Here is a 17,801-nt window from a genome sequence, read left to right on the forward strand (position 1 = left end):
CTGCCATGACCTTTAGCATCATGGTTGGTCCTACACTCCTTGGGGCCTATGGTGCCATCCCATTTCTAACAACCAAGAGAGGTCTCTTCCTAATGCATGTGCCCTAAGCTTTCCCCTTCCTACCCACATGGCTCAGCTGTGCAGAACCTAGCAGTGGCCTCTTTTTGCTAACCCCTTGGGTTATTATATCAAGGAGCTGGTATGTGTATGAGAGTTTACTGCATAGTCCTGACAGTGGCTTTCTGTAGTTGTTTCGAAAGATTTGCAGGATGAGTTTACATTACAGCATGTCCCTGAGTACTGCTGCCCAGCACAGAGCATCCTCTCTGTTCCCATCCATCCACCAGTGCCCTCGACCACTGCCCACCGGCCTTGTGCACAGCTGCAGGGGCCCTGTGCTTGGAGTTGCCCCTTATTAGAAGGAAGAGGCCTGTGTCTGGTTTGAGGTTATTCTCTTGGTGCCTTGGGTTTCGTAGTCCATTTTAAATAAGGGGCTTCATGGTTTTGTTTCCTTGAGGCCTGGAGATTAGGTCCCTGGTACTACTGAAAGCATTGCCAGTCAACACTGCGCCCAGATGGAAGCAGGTCCGCTTGTGTGAGAGAGAAGAGGAAGAAGTTGAGGACACCTGAAGTAGCAAGAGACACCCCACCCCCCGAGAAAATTCGGGAGACAAGGACAGATTCTTTAGCATGTGCTAAGGCTCAGTTGTTAATGCCCTTCACAATTTTGTCTTGTTTCTTTCTCCTTTCTAATTTTTAATGAAATGACAGACTGCTAATTTTTGATCCACTTTTGCTATCAAGCATACTAGTGAACTGGTAGTTGCTATGCGTTGGACTTGTTCAGTAAACCTCATTGAATTGCTATAGCCATTTGAGATTGTTTTTATTACTGATTTATTTCATAAGGAACGAAACCAATACTCATAGAGGGAGAGCTGCCAAATTCATAAAGTCGCTGACAAACCAAAGCTTAGGCTATGCATTGGTCTGAGTCTTAAGGCTCACTCCTTCTCACTTGGCCACTTTTTTCTTTTTCTTTTTCTTTCTTTTGCTTTGTTTTTTTTGAGACAGGGTTACTCTGTGTAGCCTTGGCTTTCGTAGACTCGCTTTGTAGACAGGCTGGCCTCGAACTCACATTGATCCTCCTGCCCCTGCCTCCCAAGTGCTGGAATTAAAGGTATGCGCCACCATGCCTGGCAAGAGTTAGATATTTTTATCTTAATCTCCTAATCGACTTCAAGATGACATGGTCCTGAGTAATGATGGAAGGTATTTTTATGCCACGTGAAGTTTTAAAAAAACTATACAGATACAAATTGTAGATGTAAATAATGGTGGTATATTTGGTACAGATTCTTTCCGCCATAGTTATGAGAAATAGGTGTTGGCATAGGTAGTCTAGAACAGTATTGCTACAGAATAAAACTGGAAGCTCTCAGTTACATGTGCCTGGAGAGTCACCCTTTCTCTCCATTACTGTATGAAATATTTGCTCATCTACATTATCAGCACCATGTTCCTGGAAATATTTTCTTAAAGGAAGAGTCTCATTTTAAAATTCCCATCCTCTGAAAATTTTGCTGATTTAAGTGGTTGCCATTTGCATCTGGGCCTAAGAAAGCTTATTTGTAGAGACTATAAATAATAATTTTAAAAAAATCATATGAACTATCCAGAGAACAGTTTGCTGTCTCCCTAAGACTCCAGCAGTTCTAGCTAAAGCTATCATTCACCTGGGCCTCTTTGTTCTGCATAAGAAAAGGCCAGACATGAGACACACTTGCACAGTATCTGTGTGCAGGCTCCGTAAGTGGATCCTGTACTTTAACTTGAAAGCTAACTTGGTAGCTTTCTTAACAGGGTAACTGTCATCCGCCTTGGCTGTCACAAAGGAGAGTCCACAGCTTGTGCTGCTTTGGTCCAGTGGGAGCTGGGCACTAAGGCCTCCTCCTGCTTTCTTGTTTAGTTACCCTAGCCCGATCTTAATTCTAGCTGCATTGCCCACTCCTCGTTCAGGCTCTCCAAGCCTCAGTTTCTTTATCTATAAATGTGAATATATAGCTAATTTCCAAAACTGTGCAGCAAAGAGTGACTAAGTTCGTCACAAAGCATTTGGCAGAGGCTGGGCCTGTGGGTGGCTAAGCGGTAGTTGTCATCTGTTGTTATGTCTCCTGTGCCACTGAGACCCTGGGACTGAGGATAGTTGTGCTGCTACAGGCGGACTTCGGGAGAGCCTTTCTCTCTTCCTGTACATTTTCTAGCGCCACCACTTAAAGGCCTTCCCCAGTTCTCCAGTATCGAGATTGATTTCCGTCATCATTACAGTCCCTGTCATCTCCCTTGCTTTGCTTGTTCGTACCAGGTGGAGCTCCTGTGCCAGTACAAGACACCCCAGTACAAGAGACCCCAGTACATGACACCCCAGCACATGACACCTCAGCACATGACACCCCAGCACATGATACCCCAGCACATGACACCCCAGCATATGACACCCCAGCACATGACACCCCAGCACATGACACCCCAGCATATGACACCCCAGCACATGACACCCCAGCATATGACACCCCAGCACATGACACCTCAGCACCTACCAAAGTACCGCTACCTTTTCCTTGTCAACCACCCCTCTGTGCTACAGCCTGCACAACTTTGGGACTTACCTGGCTGAGACAGTCAGGAATGGAGAAACAATAGACACTTATGGAAAAGCTGGCACAGGGTTGGGGATGTGCTCCGATGGAGACACCAGCAACCCAGAAATTCAGTGTTTATCATACACATCTGAATGAGGAGGTGGGTTAGCTAATCTTGGTAGGGGAGGTCTCTGTAGGGAAGCAGTCTTAGGCTGCAGCCTTCTGAGATGAAGCTGTGGTTGGTTCTTTCTGCACACACTGTCAACATTAGTACTCGCAGCAGTGGAAGGCCTTGCCATTCCCCTGAGCCTGCCCTGGGGAAAGCCTTGACATTCCCATGGGTCTGAGGGGTAGCAGTCCTTGACATGGTCACCAGCTTGTCAGCAATACCCGTTCACTCAGGGCTTGTCTACTCGCCACGTTTCCGACTTTCTCCAAGAGTACAAATGTGTTCAGAGGATGAGCTAATGCTCTCAGGGTGAGGGAGGGTATAATGACAACATGTTAGGAACTCAGCTTCTGGAGCTCCAGAGTTGTATGTGGTCGTGAGTTTTCTTGTGATTCCGGTTTCTTCCTCACCCTCTTGGCGCTCTTCACAAGGCAAGTTAATACATCCTTCAAATCAAGCCAAACTCCAGCAGTTAAAAAGCAAGACTACAGATGGATTTTGAATTAGTTTTGCTTTCAGTAAGCGTATATAGTGGTTCATCTCATAAAAGAAACCACTTTTGTGTGCCCTGCTGGGAGGCCAGGGTAAATAACGTGCAGGCAGCTCTGCTCAACCAGTGCCCTAAAGTATATACTAAGCTAAGAGCTGAGAGAAGGGCTGGAGAGATGGCTCAGTGGTTAAGAGCACTGACTGATCTTCCAGAGGTCCTGAGATCAGTTCCCAGTAACCACATGCTGGCTCACAACCATTTGTAATGTGATCTGATGCCTTCTTCTGGCCTGCAGGTATACATGCACTGAATACATACTGAGTGAATAAATCTTAAAAAAAAAAAAAAAAAAAAAAAAGAGCCGAGAGAAGGCACAGTGAGGTACAGGCCTGGCAGTAACTTTTTTCAAAGACAAGACTGTCTGTTGCTGACATCTTGGGCTTTTACATGATGTTTAACTCCCATCGATGTTCCTCTCATGATCAGGTAGTTTACTTGGCCAGCCATCGCTGAGACCATTGGCCTTAGAAGATGACATTCATGTGGAGCCATCTGATTTTTCTAGAATTCTGGAGAGTGACAAGTAGATCTAGAGGCACTTAGAGGACTTAGATGGTAAAGGGACTTAATAGCCCAAGTTGATAGTGCATTGATTTTAGGACCCAATCCAGTTATTAAATCACTATTTCTTTTAAGTATTATACTTTTTGATCATTTGGTATCAGAGCAGGCAACAAGACTGGGTTGAGAAAATAATTGAATTAGGCAGGTAAAATAAGACTGTCATGTTAAAATTGATGACAATGATAGTGTTTACAAAGTGTTCTTGGGGAGCCTAGGTAGCTGTGGTAAAATGGGGGCTCCTGTGGTAGTTTTGTTAATTTGAAACAGTCTAATATCATCTGGAGGAGAGTCTCCAGGAAGACTTGTCTGCATCTAGTTTTCTAGACACCTGTGTACATGTCTGTGGAGGATTGTCTTGATTATATTAATTGATGTGGGAAGATGTAGCCCACAGTGGGCAACACCATTCCTTTGGCTTGGTTGTCCTGAACTGTATATTAAGAGTGGAGAAGGTAAGCTAAATCAGACGAATGCGTACATTCACTCCCTCTTTGTTCTTCAGTGTGGTGTGGCCAACTTCTTCAAGCTCCTGCCTTGACTTTCCCTGAAATAAAGGGCTGTAACATGGAATTGCAGACTACATTTAATTGGATTTTATTTCCTTTAATTATTAAAAATAATAGCTATGGTATTTTAAACAAAGTTAACATTTTCCTGCCAAGGAGTAAATAGAACTCAGAAAGGATTTCTCGGGACGTTTATGGTAATCAACATACTTTTACTGAACTCTCTATACCTCTGTCTTCCTAGTATTTATTGACCTGCTTATATTAGCTACATATTGCACCAAGGATACTGCTTTGTACGCAGACATAAGACATGGAACTATAGTAACTATGTATCAAAGGTCTTTAGAGTACTCTGGGTGGTTATTCTTGGTGATAGTTTTGAGGTTATTATAAACACAACAACATATTATTCTGTCATAAGGAGAATTATACTACCATATCTTTTCATGTATCTGATGGGCAGCTATCTGATACTTTACATAGTAAGCTACCCAAAGCCCTAAAATTATCTAAAATTTGCTAAAAGTGAGTACAGAAGTTTTGTGGCTACTGTATGGTAGGTGCTTGACATCTATTATCTTTCTTGTTCTTCTCTGCAATCTTGTGTGATGGCATTGCCCCTTATCTGTATGGGGGAACTGAAGCTTTTGAAGGGTAAAACATGGCCAGGCTGGAGTCTCACAGGTGGAGGTGGGCTGTGGAATTTCCACGTGGGTTCATCATGTGTCTTTCACAGCTTCAGTTCTGTTGCTTCCATTGTTATTCATTACACAAATTGTTTTTCTTTTTTTTTTTTTTAAAGATTTATTTGTTTATTTTTATTATGTATACAGATTTCATTATAGATGGTTGTGAGCCACCATGTGGTTGCTGGGAATTGAACTCATGATCTTTGGAAGAGCAGTCAGGGCTCTTAACCTCTGAGCCATCTCTCCAGCCCACAAATTGTTTTTCAGTGCCAATTGTGTAACATGTCCTGTTGTGTAGGATTAAAGGAAGGAAGAGGGTCCTATAGAATCTTTCCTCTTTCCTTGTCTGCAGTAAATAGTGTGTAGATAAAAAAATAAACAAGATAAGAGCCACTGTTGTTGGTGCATCCGTAAGACAAGGGCAGTGTGTTGTAGAGACTCAGAGGAGATGCTTCATGGATGGGCCATTCAGTGAGCCTTAGCCGCTATCGGGAGAAAGGCCGACAATGCATGAAAGTGCACAGAGCCAAAGTGTGCTGTTGGTGTTGACAGGGAGAACCTTTAGTGCTCACTAACGGCCAGAATGATGATCTGGGACTGCCAAGTGGTTGGGTGACCCAGGGACTCGTGCAGCAGAGAGAAGTGGGCCATGGCTGATATTAAGATGTTTGGTAAAAATTTCTATCAATAAGTTTAGTATTTACCCCCTAAAGTGTACTAAAAGGCTAAGTACATAAATGTCTTAGAAAAAGCATGTTTTCATAAAGATATTGAATATTATTTTTTCCTCTCTGCTAAATTTTAACACTGGCATTTTATACTAAATGAATTTTAAAAAATTTAAGTTATACCTTATGAACAATTATTTATAGCTTATAAAACACAACAATGTAATGTAACAATTGAGTTTGGAAAATGACAACAGCACTTTTTGTGTAGTGTCATCTGTGGAGTTCTGATGTGTTGGAAGAGTTCTTGTGTGGAGTTTAGCCTAGCTCCCTGTAAGGAAGCATCAGAAAACTCCAAGAAGCCATTGAAGTAACATTTCAGCACTCAGCACCACCTCTGGATACCTTGCCTGCTTGTCTCAAGAATGTGTCTATTAACAGTGCTATTTTTGCCTTACAGCTTTTCTGGGAGAAGAGGCTGCAAGGACTTAGTGCATCAGATGTAACAGAACAAATTATAAAAACCATGGAGCTACCTAAAGGTCTTCAAGGTATCACGTAAGCTTAGTTGAATAGATATTCGTTAAGTGCCTACTGTGTGCCAGGCGCTGAACTTGGATACTGTGCATTTGTAATTGACCTGTTCCAGTAGGCCTTTGCTTTGTGGGACCATGTGCTTCGCTGGATGGCATGCTTCTTACATTATAAACCAAGGGAAAACATGTGCCATAGCGATGCTTCTTTGTAGTATGTCAAATTCAGCTTTTCTTTTTCTTCTCTGTGAAATACTTGGCTCTAGGTTATCCTTGTCATCTTTTTAACAATTCACTTTAAAGCCTGATTGCAGTCCCCATTCCTCCTGTCCTCCTGGCCCCACCGTCACACACCTTCCCCTTATTCTCTGAGAAGGGCAGGCCCCCCATGCATACTAACCCACCCTGGCACATCAAGTTGCAGCAGGGCTAGGCACATTTTCTCCCACTGATGCCAGACAAGGGAGCCCAGCTATGTGAAAGGGATCTGAAGGCAGGCAACAGAGTCAGAGACAGTCTGCTCTAATTTCTAGGGGACCCACATGAAATACAGGTGCTCATCTGCTGCATCTATGTAGAGGGCCTAGGTCCAGCCCATGCGTGCTCTTTGGTTGGTGGTTCAGTCTCTGTGAGCCCCCACGGGCCCAGGTCAGTTGACTCTGTAGGTCTTCCTGTGGTGTCCTTGAGCACGCAGGCGCCTTCAGTCCTTCCTCCCACTCTTCCACAAGAATCCCTGAGCTCCACCTATTGTTTGGCTGTGGGCCTCTGCATCTGTTTCCATCAGCTGCTGGATGAAGCCTCTCAGAGGACAGTTACGCGAGGCTCCTGTCTGCAATCACAGCAGAGCGTCATGGTGTCAGGGGTTGGCTCTCTCCCACGGGGTGGTTCTCAAGTTGGGCCAGCCATGGGTTGGCCATTCCCTCCATCTCTGCTCCATCTTTATCCCTGTACCTCTTATATAGACAGGACAGATTTTGGGTGGAAGATTTTGTGGGTGGGTTAGTGTCCCCCTTCTTCTACTGAAAGTCTTTGCTGGCTGCAGGAGGCGGCCTCTTCAGCCTGCATATCCCAGTCTGGTAGAAGCTGCACCTAGGGCCACCCACATAGATGCCCAGAAGCCCAGCCTTGTCATCTTTAACCCGTATGCTGCTTTAGCACGGACTCCAGATGGACAAAAGGGTTCCCAAATTTCCTGTTTACAGCAGCGTCTTACCCAGCATTGTCTTGTTCTTATCTTCATACACTCCACGCTGTCCTGCCTTTCTGCCACTGCTGCTTGCTGTTGCGGCAGGAGTACACACTTTGCTCCATGGTCCAGCCTATTGGGATGTGGGGTAGTGGGCTCAGTGACCAGTCTACCTGTCATTTTATGCTTCATTCAAGAGTTGCACTGTGTTTCAAGTATTAGAATTTCAGTCTTCAATCTTGACTTAATGTGGATTTCTCAGTAATCTTCCAAATGTACAGTTGGCCTGTTATCTCATTCTTGTATATTCTTAGAATTTATTGCTTTGAATAAATTCAGAAGTTTGATCAGTTCACTTAAAATTTGCTGTGGCTTGAGGCCCCCACAAGCATGAGGTTATAGGAATTGGACTGTTTTTGGTTATTTGATATCTCAGAATAAAGATGAAAATCATAGAGATTGGAAAGGTTTATTAAAGCTATAGGAGGAGATCTATCCAGACCATGTTATCAGAGATAACTGAGTATAGCATAGTGATCTTATAGGGTCTTAAATTATTTAAGTAGTTGACCTTTCTTGAGAAAATGAACATAACTTTTCAGAAGTCTGGACTTAAGAAACGTAATTTACAATTGAAGTTTTGTTTACTGCTTAATGTCAATCTTTTGGTGTGCAGTAGCTGTTAATGTGTATGTGCTACCCTTTGTTGCTTTGGTGGGTATCAGGTCACCTGTGTGATCCTAATTGAACAGAAGAATACTGGTTATTTTAGTCTGTGGTAGGTGTGCTCGCACAGGGGTCTTTTTCTCTCAATACCATCCTTTCTCCTTGCAGGAGTTGGTCCAGGAAGTAATGATGAGACCCTTCTGTCTGCCGTGGCCAGTGCTTTGCACACAAGCTCTGCACCAATCACAGGCCAAGTCTCTGCGGCTGTGGAAAAGAACCCTGCTGTTTGGCTTAACACATCTCAACCCCTCTGCAAAGCTTTCATTGTTACAGATGAAGACATTAGGTATGGCATTTTAACATAACTTTGAACATCTCAGTTTTGCCTGTAGATAAATTTTTATGAAAGCCATTAAGTTCAGTGCCACAGCTAGTACAGTTGATTATCCTGTATTCAAACTTAACGCCAAGTTCAACACCTGAAGCCTTTTGAGGTCTGATGGGATTCTTTAAGGGAACTGCTTGATGCCATAAAAACCTTGGTTCATGTGTTAAGCTATTAAAATGCCATGGAAATTATCTTCATATTCGGTATATAAAGTGTATGTGAAGCATAAGTGAATTCTGTGTTCAGCCTTAAGTCCCATAACTAAGGTATCTTTGTATATATGCAAATCCTCCAAAAGAACAACAACAACAACAAAAAAGAGGGGGTAGGGGAAGATTAAAAAAACAGCTTATCTATAAGGGATGACATCTATCAGAAATCATATTTTGGGTTTTACGAGGTGTGTTGGTTAGCTTTATGCTAACTTGACGCAAGGCAGAGTCATCTAAGAGGAGGGGATCGCAGCTGGCACTGTCTCATAAGATCTGATGGAAGCGCGTGCAGCTCACTCTGGGCAGTGCCGTCCCTGGGCTGGAGGTCCTCGGTGCTATATGAAAACAGAATGAGCACTCCATGAGGACAGGCCTGTAAGCAGCACCTGTCCATGGCCTCTGCATCTGCTTCCTGCCTCCAGATTCCTGTTCTGCCTGACGAGTTCCTGCCCCAACTTCGTTTGATGGTGAACTGTGATATGGAATTGTAAGCCAAGTAAACCCTTTTGTTCCCAAGTTGCTTTTGGTCATGATATTTCATCACAGCAATAGAAACCCTAAGACACCAGAGCTTTTCTGAAATTAATGGAATGTAATAACGATCTTTGTAAGAAAACTGTTCTTGAAAATAAGCCTTGTATCAGAGTGACCGCCACAGGCATGCCGTCCTCCGATTAGTCGTATCCTCCATGCAGCAGCTTTACAGCCGTGCCTCTGGAACTCTGCTCTGATGAGCCCTTCATCCTTCAGGCCTTTTATGCAGTTTCTTTTTAGCTTTGGTTTGCCTTTTGTAGAGCTTGAATTGAAACCCAGGCCTCTAGCATTCAAAGCACACAACCACAACCCTTTCACTATGCTGTTGTGATTATTCCTGCTTTGGTTTGTCTGCAAACCAACCTTTGTTTAAAGTAGATAATAGATAGCCTTGCTGGCTTAAGGCTCAGTTGCATTTTAAAGTTCAATTTACTTATCATGACTATGTTTATTCATTCAGACTCAGTTTAGAGGTTCCCTTATATATGCTTTAAAGATTTAAAGTTGTTCCAGACACACACACGCACACGCAGACGCACACGCACACACGCACGCACACACGCACACGCACACGCACACGCACACATGCATACTCATAAAGTAGAGCAAGACGGGAAGCGAGTGAGAAAGGCAGAGCAAAGAGGCAGGCAGAATCAGGACTAAGAGAGGACATAGTAAATCTGTGAATGTCTTTCATTCATCCTAAGGCTGGGCCACAAAGCAGCTGCCTAGCAACAATAGGAAAAGGAAAATCTGGCTCAGATTCCAATACTCTGAAGCATAAACAAACTGGTACTTCAGAGAGGTAACACATTGAATTGTGAGATCACACAGGAATTGTTTTCTGGGACTTTTGACCTGTGGTACCATTACATTGGAGTAATGATAATGATGCTCAGTATATTAGATTGCTTACAAAACAAAACAAAACAAAATGTGGTGGTTGGTATGTATGTGTACTTCACTCTTTCTGTTTGAATCAGTTTTCCTGGAGTATCATTCCTAGATGGAACCAGCAGATGGCAGTTTGGAATCATCCAATTTAAAGTAGTTCTCTGTTTGTATTTGTTTTCATCTAAATCCATAAAAAGTTGTTATGGAAATGTCCCTAAATGTATGAGTCCAGCTAGGCTTATTGGAAAACCCTTCTTGGGCTTTAAAATAATCTCTTTTGAAATCATAGAAAACAGTTCAAGGTTGTATTCATATGCTTTGGCTTCCTGGAATTTGCAATCAACTTTGTTTTTGAAGAATTAAAAAAAAAATCAAAGCAAGAGATGAGGTTGCTCTCTGGATCATTGTGACCTTGAGGAAGAAAATTGCCTGGGAAACAAGCATTTTTCTTTCTTGGTATGAGCACAGAAATAGCAAATAGGATTTTCACCAAGTTGTTCTGGGTTCGGACTGGAAATGCCAAATAGTGTCAGTGCTAGACCTTTCGATTGTAGAGGAAATTATCTCAATGCTGGCCCTGGATTTGGGTTACCTGTCTAACAGATTGCCCTTTGGTGGAATTAGTGCAACAGGAATTATAAAGAAGAGTTCCTTGTAGAAATGTACAGATTCCTAACACGTGACCATGAGTGAAATTGCTGTCCTTCTCTAGCTGGCATTTGCTTCTGAAAAGTTCCTAAGGCTCTCGTTCTTGCACAGGGGCCTGCGGGTCTTCTCTGTTATTCTAGTGGTAGCACATGTGCTTCCCAAGTGAGCACTTGGTTCAGAATCTCAGCATTAAGTATATCTCTTTAGCATGCTAGACAATATTTTTATTCATGGGTGTAATGGTTTTCTGATACTTAGTGACATTCTTATAAACTGTAGCTTAAGTCTTTCACAAGCTCACATTCCTGTGGTGTGGGCCTGGACTCACTTATCCTCACTAGCCTGAAATCAGTAGTTTCTGGACCACTGAAGCATGGGAGTCTGATTTCAAGTTCAGACACCTGATAGGAAATGCACTGTGTGCTGCAGCGCTGAGACCCCTGTCCTCCTACAGACTGCTGGACAAGGGCTGATCTATGTGTACAGGTGACACGCAGTTCTCTACAGCCAGGCTTCTGCGTGCCCTCACATTTTGTCTTTCAGGGCCCTTCTTATTGGGTTAGGCTCACTAGATTCAGCTTCCTTTTGGCTAATTATTGATTCTGTGATTAGTAACTATAGAGTAATATCCCATCCACCATATCTACAAATGTCACCTACCCTTACTGGGAGAAATTACACAGGAGAATGCACTGGATGTGGAGGACAGTTGGAGAACAGAATGGATTTGCTACACCTACAGCAGGCACATTTGTTGCATAGAGAAAAGTGGTCATGTTCACAGGAAAAGAAACTCAGCGGCAGACATGAGCGCTCAAGTAGACATCTTCACAAGGTGTGGTGTGCTCCGCCCCCGCCCTCCTCAAAGGTCATGCCAGACATTTGTACCTCTTGATTTGTCATTAGGGTGAGACTGCCAATGTGACTAATAGGTCATTTGGCATAAATTTCAAGTCACTGGGCCAGAGAGGAGACAGACTAAGTAAGAAAGTTTTCTTCTTCTATACGCTGGTCCATTACATGGACTTTGTTGCACCCCAGTTTCATTTGATATGAAGAAAATTGTAGAGGTCAGATTGACTCTGTACTAGTTCCTGCCTGCCTGTTTGAGACTTCTTTTAGGAACTGGAAGTCTGTTGTTAGTAACCCTTTGTTCTATTTCTTTTAATAAAGGAAGGTAAAGTGTTTCCATGACTACACAGGGCCTATTACCTTCCTTATGTGACACTTAGTATCATCAGGCCAGGGTTTTAGAACAAAAGGGACTCCACAGGTGGCTGATTCCCCAGGAATCCGATGGAGTCCTCCAGGAGCGTATCCTCTGCCTTTCTGTGCCCCAGGTTTGGGCAGTGCTGCCTTCTGTCTTCACTGTTGGGAGGGAAAGGTAGTTTTTCTTCTGTACAGCCTCCAAGTCTCCTTCAGCAGCAGCTCCTTCATCTGCTCTGCGTCCATCCTTACCAGGCCTTGTCTGCTCACCCACCTGGCCGTGGCCTGCTCTCTATGTGGAGCTGGCCCACTCACCTCTTCCTCTGCCTCTCTTTCTTGCTCTGGCCTCCTCGTTTGCTTCTGGAAGTCCCTTTCTCTCTTGCTTTCTCAGAAAGCTGCTCTCATCTTCCCCCCATGTGCTTCACAGAGGTGTAGAACATTCTCGTAGCCTCTTTATCCTTGGTTTTGTTTTTTATCTAATGGTTTAGGGCTTTCTTTATGATGTGTAATTTTTGTCACTTTTGAGGTCACATTGCAGTCACCAAGCTAGAGAAGCTCATGGTATGATCTTGCCTACTCAGCTCATCTCACTTGGAGAGATGCTCTGTGGTCTTTGTCCCCAGTGGCCTCAGTGGTCCTGGCTCCTCTGTGCAGACCTGGTTTCGCAGTGCTGCTCTCTTGACTCAGCCAGAGAGCACACATGCCACACCTCAGCTTCACCTCCAAGTTGTTCTCCCTCGCTTTTCCATGCGATCTCCCGCTCATATCCACCTTCCTATGTTGTTTCTACTTATTTTTCTTAATAACACTTAATCTTCACATACTTGAAAGTCTTGAAGTTGAGGAAAAGACCAGTGAAGTTCATTTGTTCTTTCCAGAATCTCTTGAGAAAAAAGATAAGATCCTTTGCAGAGATGTTCTTTAATTCCTTTTTCTGGTGAGATTTAGCACTGCTTGGTTCATGTGTGTAGAGCAGCATTTGGGAGGTTTAAGGAGAAGGAAGTGATCTTTTCTAAGTGATTCCTGGGTGGGGAGGGCTGTCAGAGTAGTTTCATTTTTGTTATGTACTGGATTTTCAGTTTCATTTCCTTCTGTTCTTGAAAAGGAAACAGGAAGAACGAGTCCAACAAGTACGCAAGAAGCTGGAGGAAGCACTTATGGCAGACATCCTATCCCGGGCTGCTGACACGGAGGAGATGGACATTGACATGGACAGTGGAGATGACGCTTAAGAATATGATCAGGTAAGCAGTCGCAGCTGCAGCCACAGAGAGGCCGCCTGAAGGAGATTGCTTTCATGTTGTGGCCTGCTCAACACTCAGCAATGCAGTTGTTCCCCCATGGGTCCTGCATGTGCCCATCTCTGTCTTTAAGGACCCATAAGCTATCACATCTGTCTTAATTCTGTGAGGGCATTCTTGCCACAGTATCCACCTAGAAGGGATCCTTTGGTCTACTTCATATGGTTTTAATCAATGGCAGAAAATGGCTTGGGTATCGTGAAAGAAATCAGAGGAAAGAGAAAAGGACTCTTGGTTCAGGAGGAATGGCTGGCCAGTTTGCCTTCTGGGGGATGCCGTGCCCTCCTTGGGATTATGGCATAAGATAAGCAAAATCCTACCCTTTATTCTTCATACCGGACATTAGATATAGACAGAGCAGGAAGAACATTGACATGTAGATCATGAACTTATCTTCAAGATGCAAATGCGGGCCCTGGTGCGTGCGTGCGTGCGTGCGTGCGTGTGTGTGTGTGTGTGTGTGTGTGTGCGCGCGCGTGTGTGTGTGTGTGTGTGCGTGTGCGTGTGTGTGTGCGCGCGCGCGCGCGCGCGCACGCGCACGCGCATGTGTGTGTGTGTATGTGTGTGTGTGTGTTTGTTTGTTTTACTGAATGCTCACACTCTGTCACTTTGATGTGGCTTCATCCTTCCGGTCCGCTCTCTTGTCTACTGGCAAGATCTGCTTTACTTCCTGCTACACATATGCCAGTGACTTGTTCCCTCTGAAACCAAATCTCAGAGGGAGAGACCGAGCAAAACATGACACAAAAGGTCAACAAAGCTGCACTGTGGAAGTGACGTTCCCCTTGGTCCTGAAAGACGAGTAGAATTGAGTCCAGTTGAGCACAGGTAAAGTGGCGTAGTGAGAAGAGTCAACAGAGAGGAGGAGGGTGTCCTTTTTCAGAGAAACAATGAGGGATGGGAACGTAGTGTTCATGTTGCCTTGGGAGCAGTGGGCAGCGCAGCTGATCAGGGAGGCCTGTGCGTCATGGTGCAGGACTTGGAGCTTGCTCGTAATGCCTTTTAGAGGGTAAGTGGCATGATCAGATGTGTTTATCTGGCTTGGTGTAGAGAAAGCATGAAAGCAGGGTGACTAGTTGGATTGTTGCCTTGGCAGTCTAGTCAGGGACAGTGGTGGCTTTCAGACAGTGATGGGAGATGAGCAGGGAAGGGTAGATCTGAGATATGTTTTGTGGGAAGTGAGCTTGAGATAGTATGGGAGAGTCAGGTCTCCGCTGGAGCTGCTGACTGGAGTCCTGTTCGACAGGAGCAGAGCACAGGGAGGGAGTGGAGGGAAGATGGGTTTAATTGTTGACATTACCTTTCCTTTCCTTGAGTGCCTCTTTTTACTTAATAGTGCCCCATACCATGAGGATGCTGCAACCCAGCATTACATATAGTGTCTGCTGGTTATAGGTCCACTGAGAGCAATGCCACCCAGTCATGGAACTTCCAAACCGTAAAGACTGTGTAGATCCACTTTAGTCCGATTTTAAGTAGTTTATTTTTTCACTGAGGACAGGGAGACGCTGTTGACATTGTGGACTTTATCTTCCTAGAGGAAAGGATGGCCTGCAGGAACCTGATGAGTTCATTCAGTATGCATTATGTCTGTCAGAGAGAAGCCTGGAGCATGTCCCTTTGATCTGAGGCCCTAGCCACACTGCCTCTTGAGCGGCTGAGGGAGTCTGCATGGTTGCTGATCATGTCACCCCATCTGTGCCATCATGTCAAGATGTATTCTGTGATGGCACCTCTTCTGTCAGTTATTTTTTCCCTCCTCTTTGAGAATTTACTTCTAGCTGGGCATGATGGTGTGCACTTTGAATCCCAGCCCTTGGGAGGCAGAGGTAGGCGGATCTCTGTGACTTGGAGACGAGCTTGCTGTACAGAGCGAGTCCAGGGCAGCCTTGGCTTCCTTGGTGACTGACTACCTTCTAGATTGCTCAGAGGCAGCACACAGACAGCAGTGTTCAACCGCCCTCCATCTATGTGTAGGAGCTGGCACCTGCTCAAAGCCTTAAGCAATGATTAGAATTTTAATTAGTTCTTAAGAATGACCATTATTTTGACATGCTCAGTAGGAACATATGCACATTATATTGCGACCTCAAGAAGGCATTGTTAGACTAAGCCAGTAGACTTGTAGCTTATGGGATACTTAGAATACTTCTTAATTATTAAAATTACATTCATATAGTCTGCTTACTTAGCCTACATGCACCTGAAGTCCTAAAGAACCTGGGGCATGGCTACACACTCTGAGTAGATGTTCATCCTTATGTGTAGAGTAGCTAGCACTCCAGTTTAAAGCTAGGTAAGGGGTGGGGATGGCCAACTTCACATGGCTTATAACAAATTGTCTCTGAGTCTTCTAAGCTTTGACAGCCTCCTCATGTTAGTGTTCTTTCTAATGTTCTGTGTATGCAAGAATGGTGTGCATTTGTGTACTTATTTAGTTCATTAAATAACATGCCAAAGTCTTCTATATTACGTACATTTTACAGTTATAGATAAGTACTGAAGTATCAAGCATTTTGGGGATGATTGTGAAAAGGAGATAACAACAAAAGCAAATGCGTTGACGCCTGCGGCTGTGAATGAGCATACAAATTGTGAATAAGATACAGATTGTTCAGTTTGCAGTTGCACAGTATCATCTTCCTTTGGTGATCAGGAAGAAGCCTCGGGCACATCTACAAATGCCGTGAAGTCAGATCAGTCGTTGTGAAGCACAAGATACAATTACTACGTTGAATTTTCTCAAGATATGTTTGGGTTTGGCTGTGGCCTGTTAGGATGTTTTATTTATATGCCCCACGAATTTCCTTTTCATTTTTTTTTGGAGTTAATTGTACAGCAGAAACAGTGCATAGGCTATAACATGTATATGATTCTGTGACAGCAAGCGGTATAATAAATGCCATCAGACTGACATACAGGCGCTTGAAGGATCTAGTGACTTGACAGTGTTCAGCCATCTCTGCTCGCCTGGAGCTCAGAGCTCTACCAGACTGCACGGATGGGTTTCTCAGTGCCGCTCGCGGACCTTTCACCTAAGAAGTCTTTGTTCTTCTTCCTTTTGTCTTCACAGGTAACTTTCGACTGACCTTCCCCAAGAGCAAATTGCTAGAAATGGAATTAGAACATTTCCACCAGGTTCCGCCTGTAAGAAAAAGTGTACCTGAGCACATAGAGCTTTTTAATAGCACTAACCAATGCCTTTCTAGATGTATTTTTGATGTATATATCTATTGTTCCAAATAATGTTTATTTTGAGTCCTAGGACTTAAAATTAGTCTTTTATAATATCAAACAGGACCCTTAAGATTAAGTGGAGCTTTTGATGCCAGGTGCAATCTACTGGAAATGTAGCACTTCGTGAGATATTTGTTCCCCCCACAGTTTTAATATAAGCAGATCAGGAGTACCAAATAAGTTTCCCAACTAAAGATTATTATGACTTCACTGTATATAAACAGATTTTTATACTTTATTGAAAGAAGATACCTGTACATTCTTCCATCATCACTGTAAAGACAAATAAATGATTATATTCACAGACTGATTCAAATTTCTTCTGTTAAAGAACACATACCACAATAGCCCCTGGACAGCATTCCTGATCCATGTTCAACTTTGATCCTGGGCCTTAGCTTGGAAGTAGAGGTGGTGGGAAATAGCTGGTGTACTGCAGTGTGCCAGCAGGCTTCTCTTGATGGGATTGTTGTGTCACTGGAAGCTTCACACCGCTCCTAGCATACAGTCTTCTTCTCTTAGCTGTGACTAGTGCTTTGGATAGTATACACAAGTAAGGCTCTCCTTTCCCTGTCACGTGAGTCAGGCACACACGGCCCCTCATGGGTGCTGCTGAAGCTGCAGTTGTTTTGCCTGGAGTGTCTTCCCTTTCTGAGGTCCACCTGCTGAGCAAGTCAGCAGAGCACACCAGCGACTTTCTCACTGCGAGGGGCAGCCTCTAAGATGTGGCGTCATGAACAGAGTGAATATTGGCAGTAGCTGGTACCTTTGCTTTGGCTGCAAGCTCTAAGCCTAACTTTATTACCACTGAAACTGCTTGATATTTATTTACTAAAACTGTCATTAAATATTTTGGTGAGTTTTTAAATTAAAACATACTTAAATTGATCAGAGCCAACAACAAGAGGGAGTGGCTATAAGCAAATGAAAGGAAATAATGAAAAAAATGGAGCCAAAAACGTTGCTTTATAGGTACAGTTTATGTGTTTATGTACTGGACCTGTGCTGCATCTGTGCTCATCTTAAGTGAGTCTCTACATCAGGCCTCAGCACCTAAAAAAAGAACAAAATAAAATTAGGCCCAAACTAATGTGTTCAAGGCGAGGTTGTGACCATATGCATTCATGCCACCTGTACCCTTTATTCCCAGTATCTCCAGCATCCTGCGCAAGGTTGTCAAAGCTGTGCATGTGACTGGCTGTGCT

The 17,801-nt window shown here is 43.8% G+C and overlaps 1 protein-coding gene across 1 annotated transcript in view; it reads left to right on the forward strand.

The window, feature by feature from the left end:
• Positions 1–16,900, forward strand: part of Mbd2 (methyl-CpG binding domain protein 2) — a 59,194-nt gene extending 42,294 nt beyond the window's left edge. Inside the window, exons 4-7 of the mRNA XM_051163578.1 lie at positions 6,252–6,342; positions 8,345–8,522; positions 13,164–13,302; positions 16,433–16,900. Of these exons, the coding sequence (XP_051019535.1) occupies positions 6,252–6,342; positions 8,345–8,522; positions 13,164–13,290 (396 nt within the window). The 3' untranslated portion in view covers positions 13,291–13,302; positions 16,433–16,900. The remainder of the gene's footprint in view (positions 1–6,251; positions 6,343–8,344; positions 8,523–13,163; positions 13,303–16,432) is intronic.
• The last annotated feature ends 901 nt before the right edge of the window (positions 16,901–17,801 follow it).

Source organism: Acomys russatus, chromosome 20 (assembly GCF_903995435.1).
Source record: "Acomys russatus chromosome 20, mAcoRus1.1, whole genome shotgun sequence".
Lineage (NCBI taxonomy): Eukaryota > Metazoa > Chordata > Mammalia > Rodentia > Muridae > Acomys > Acomys russatus.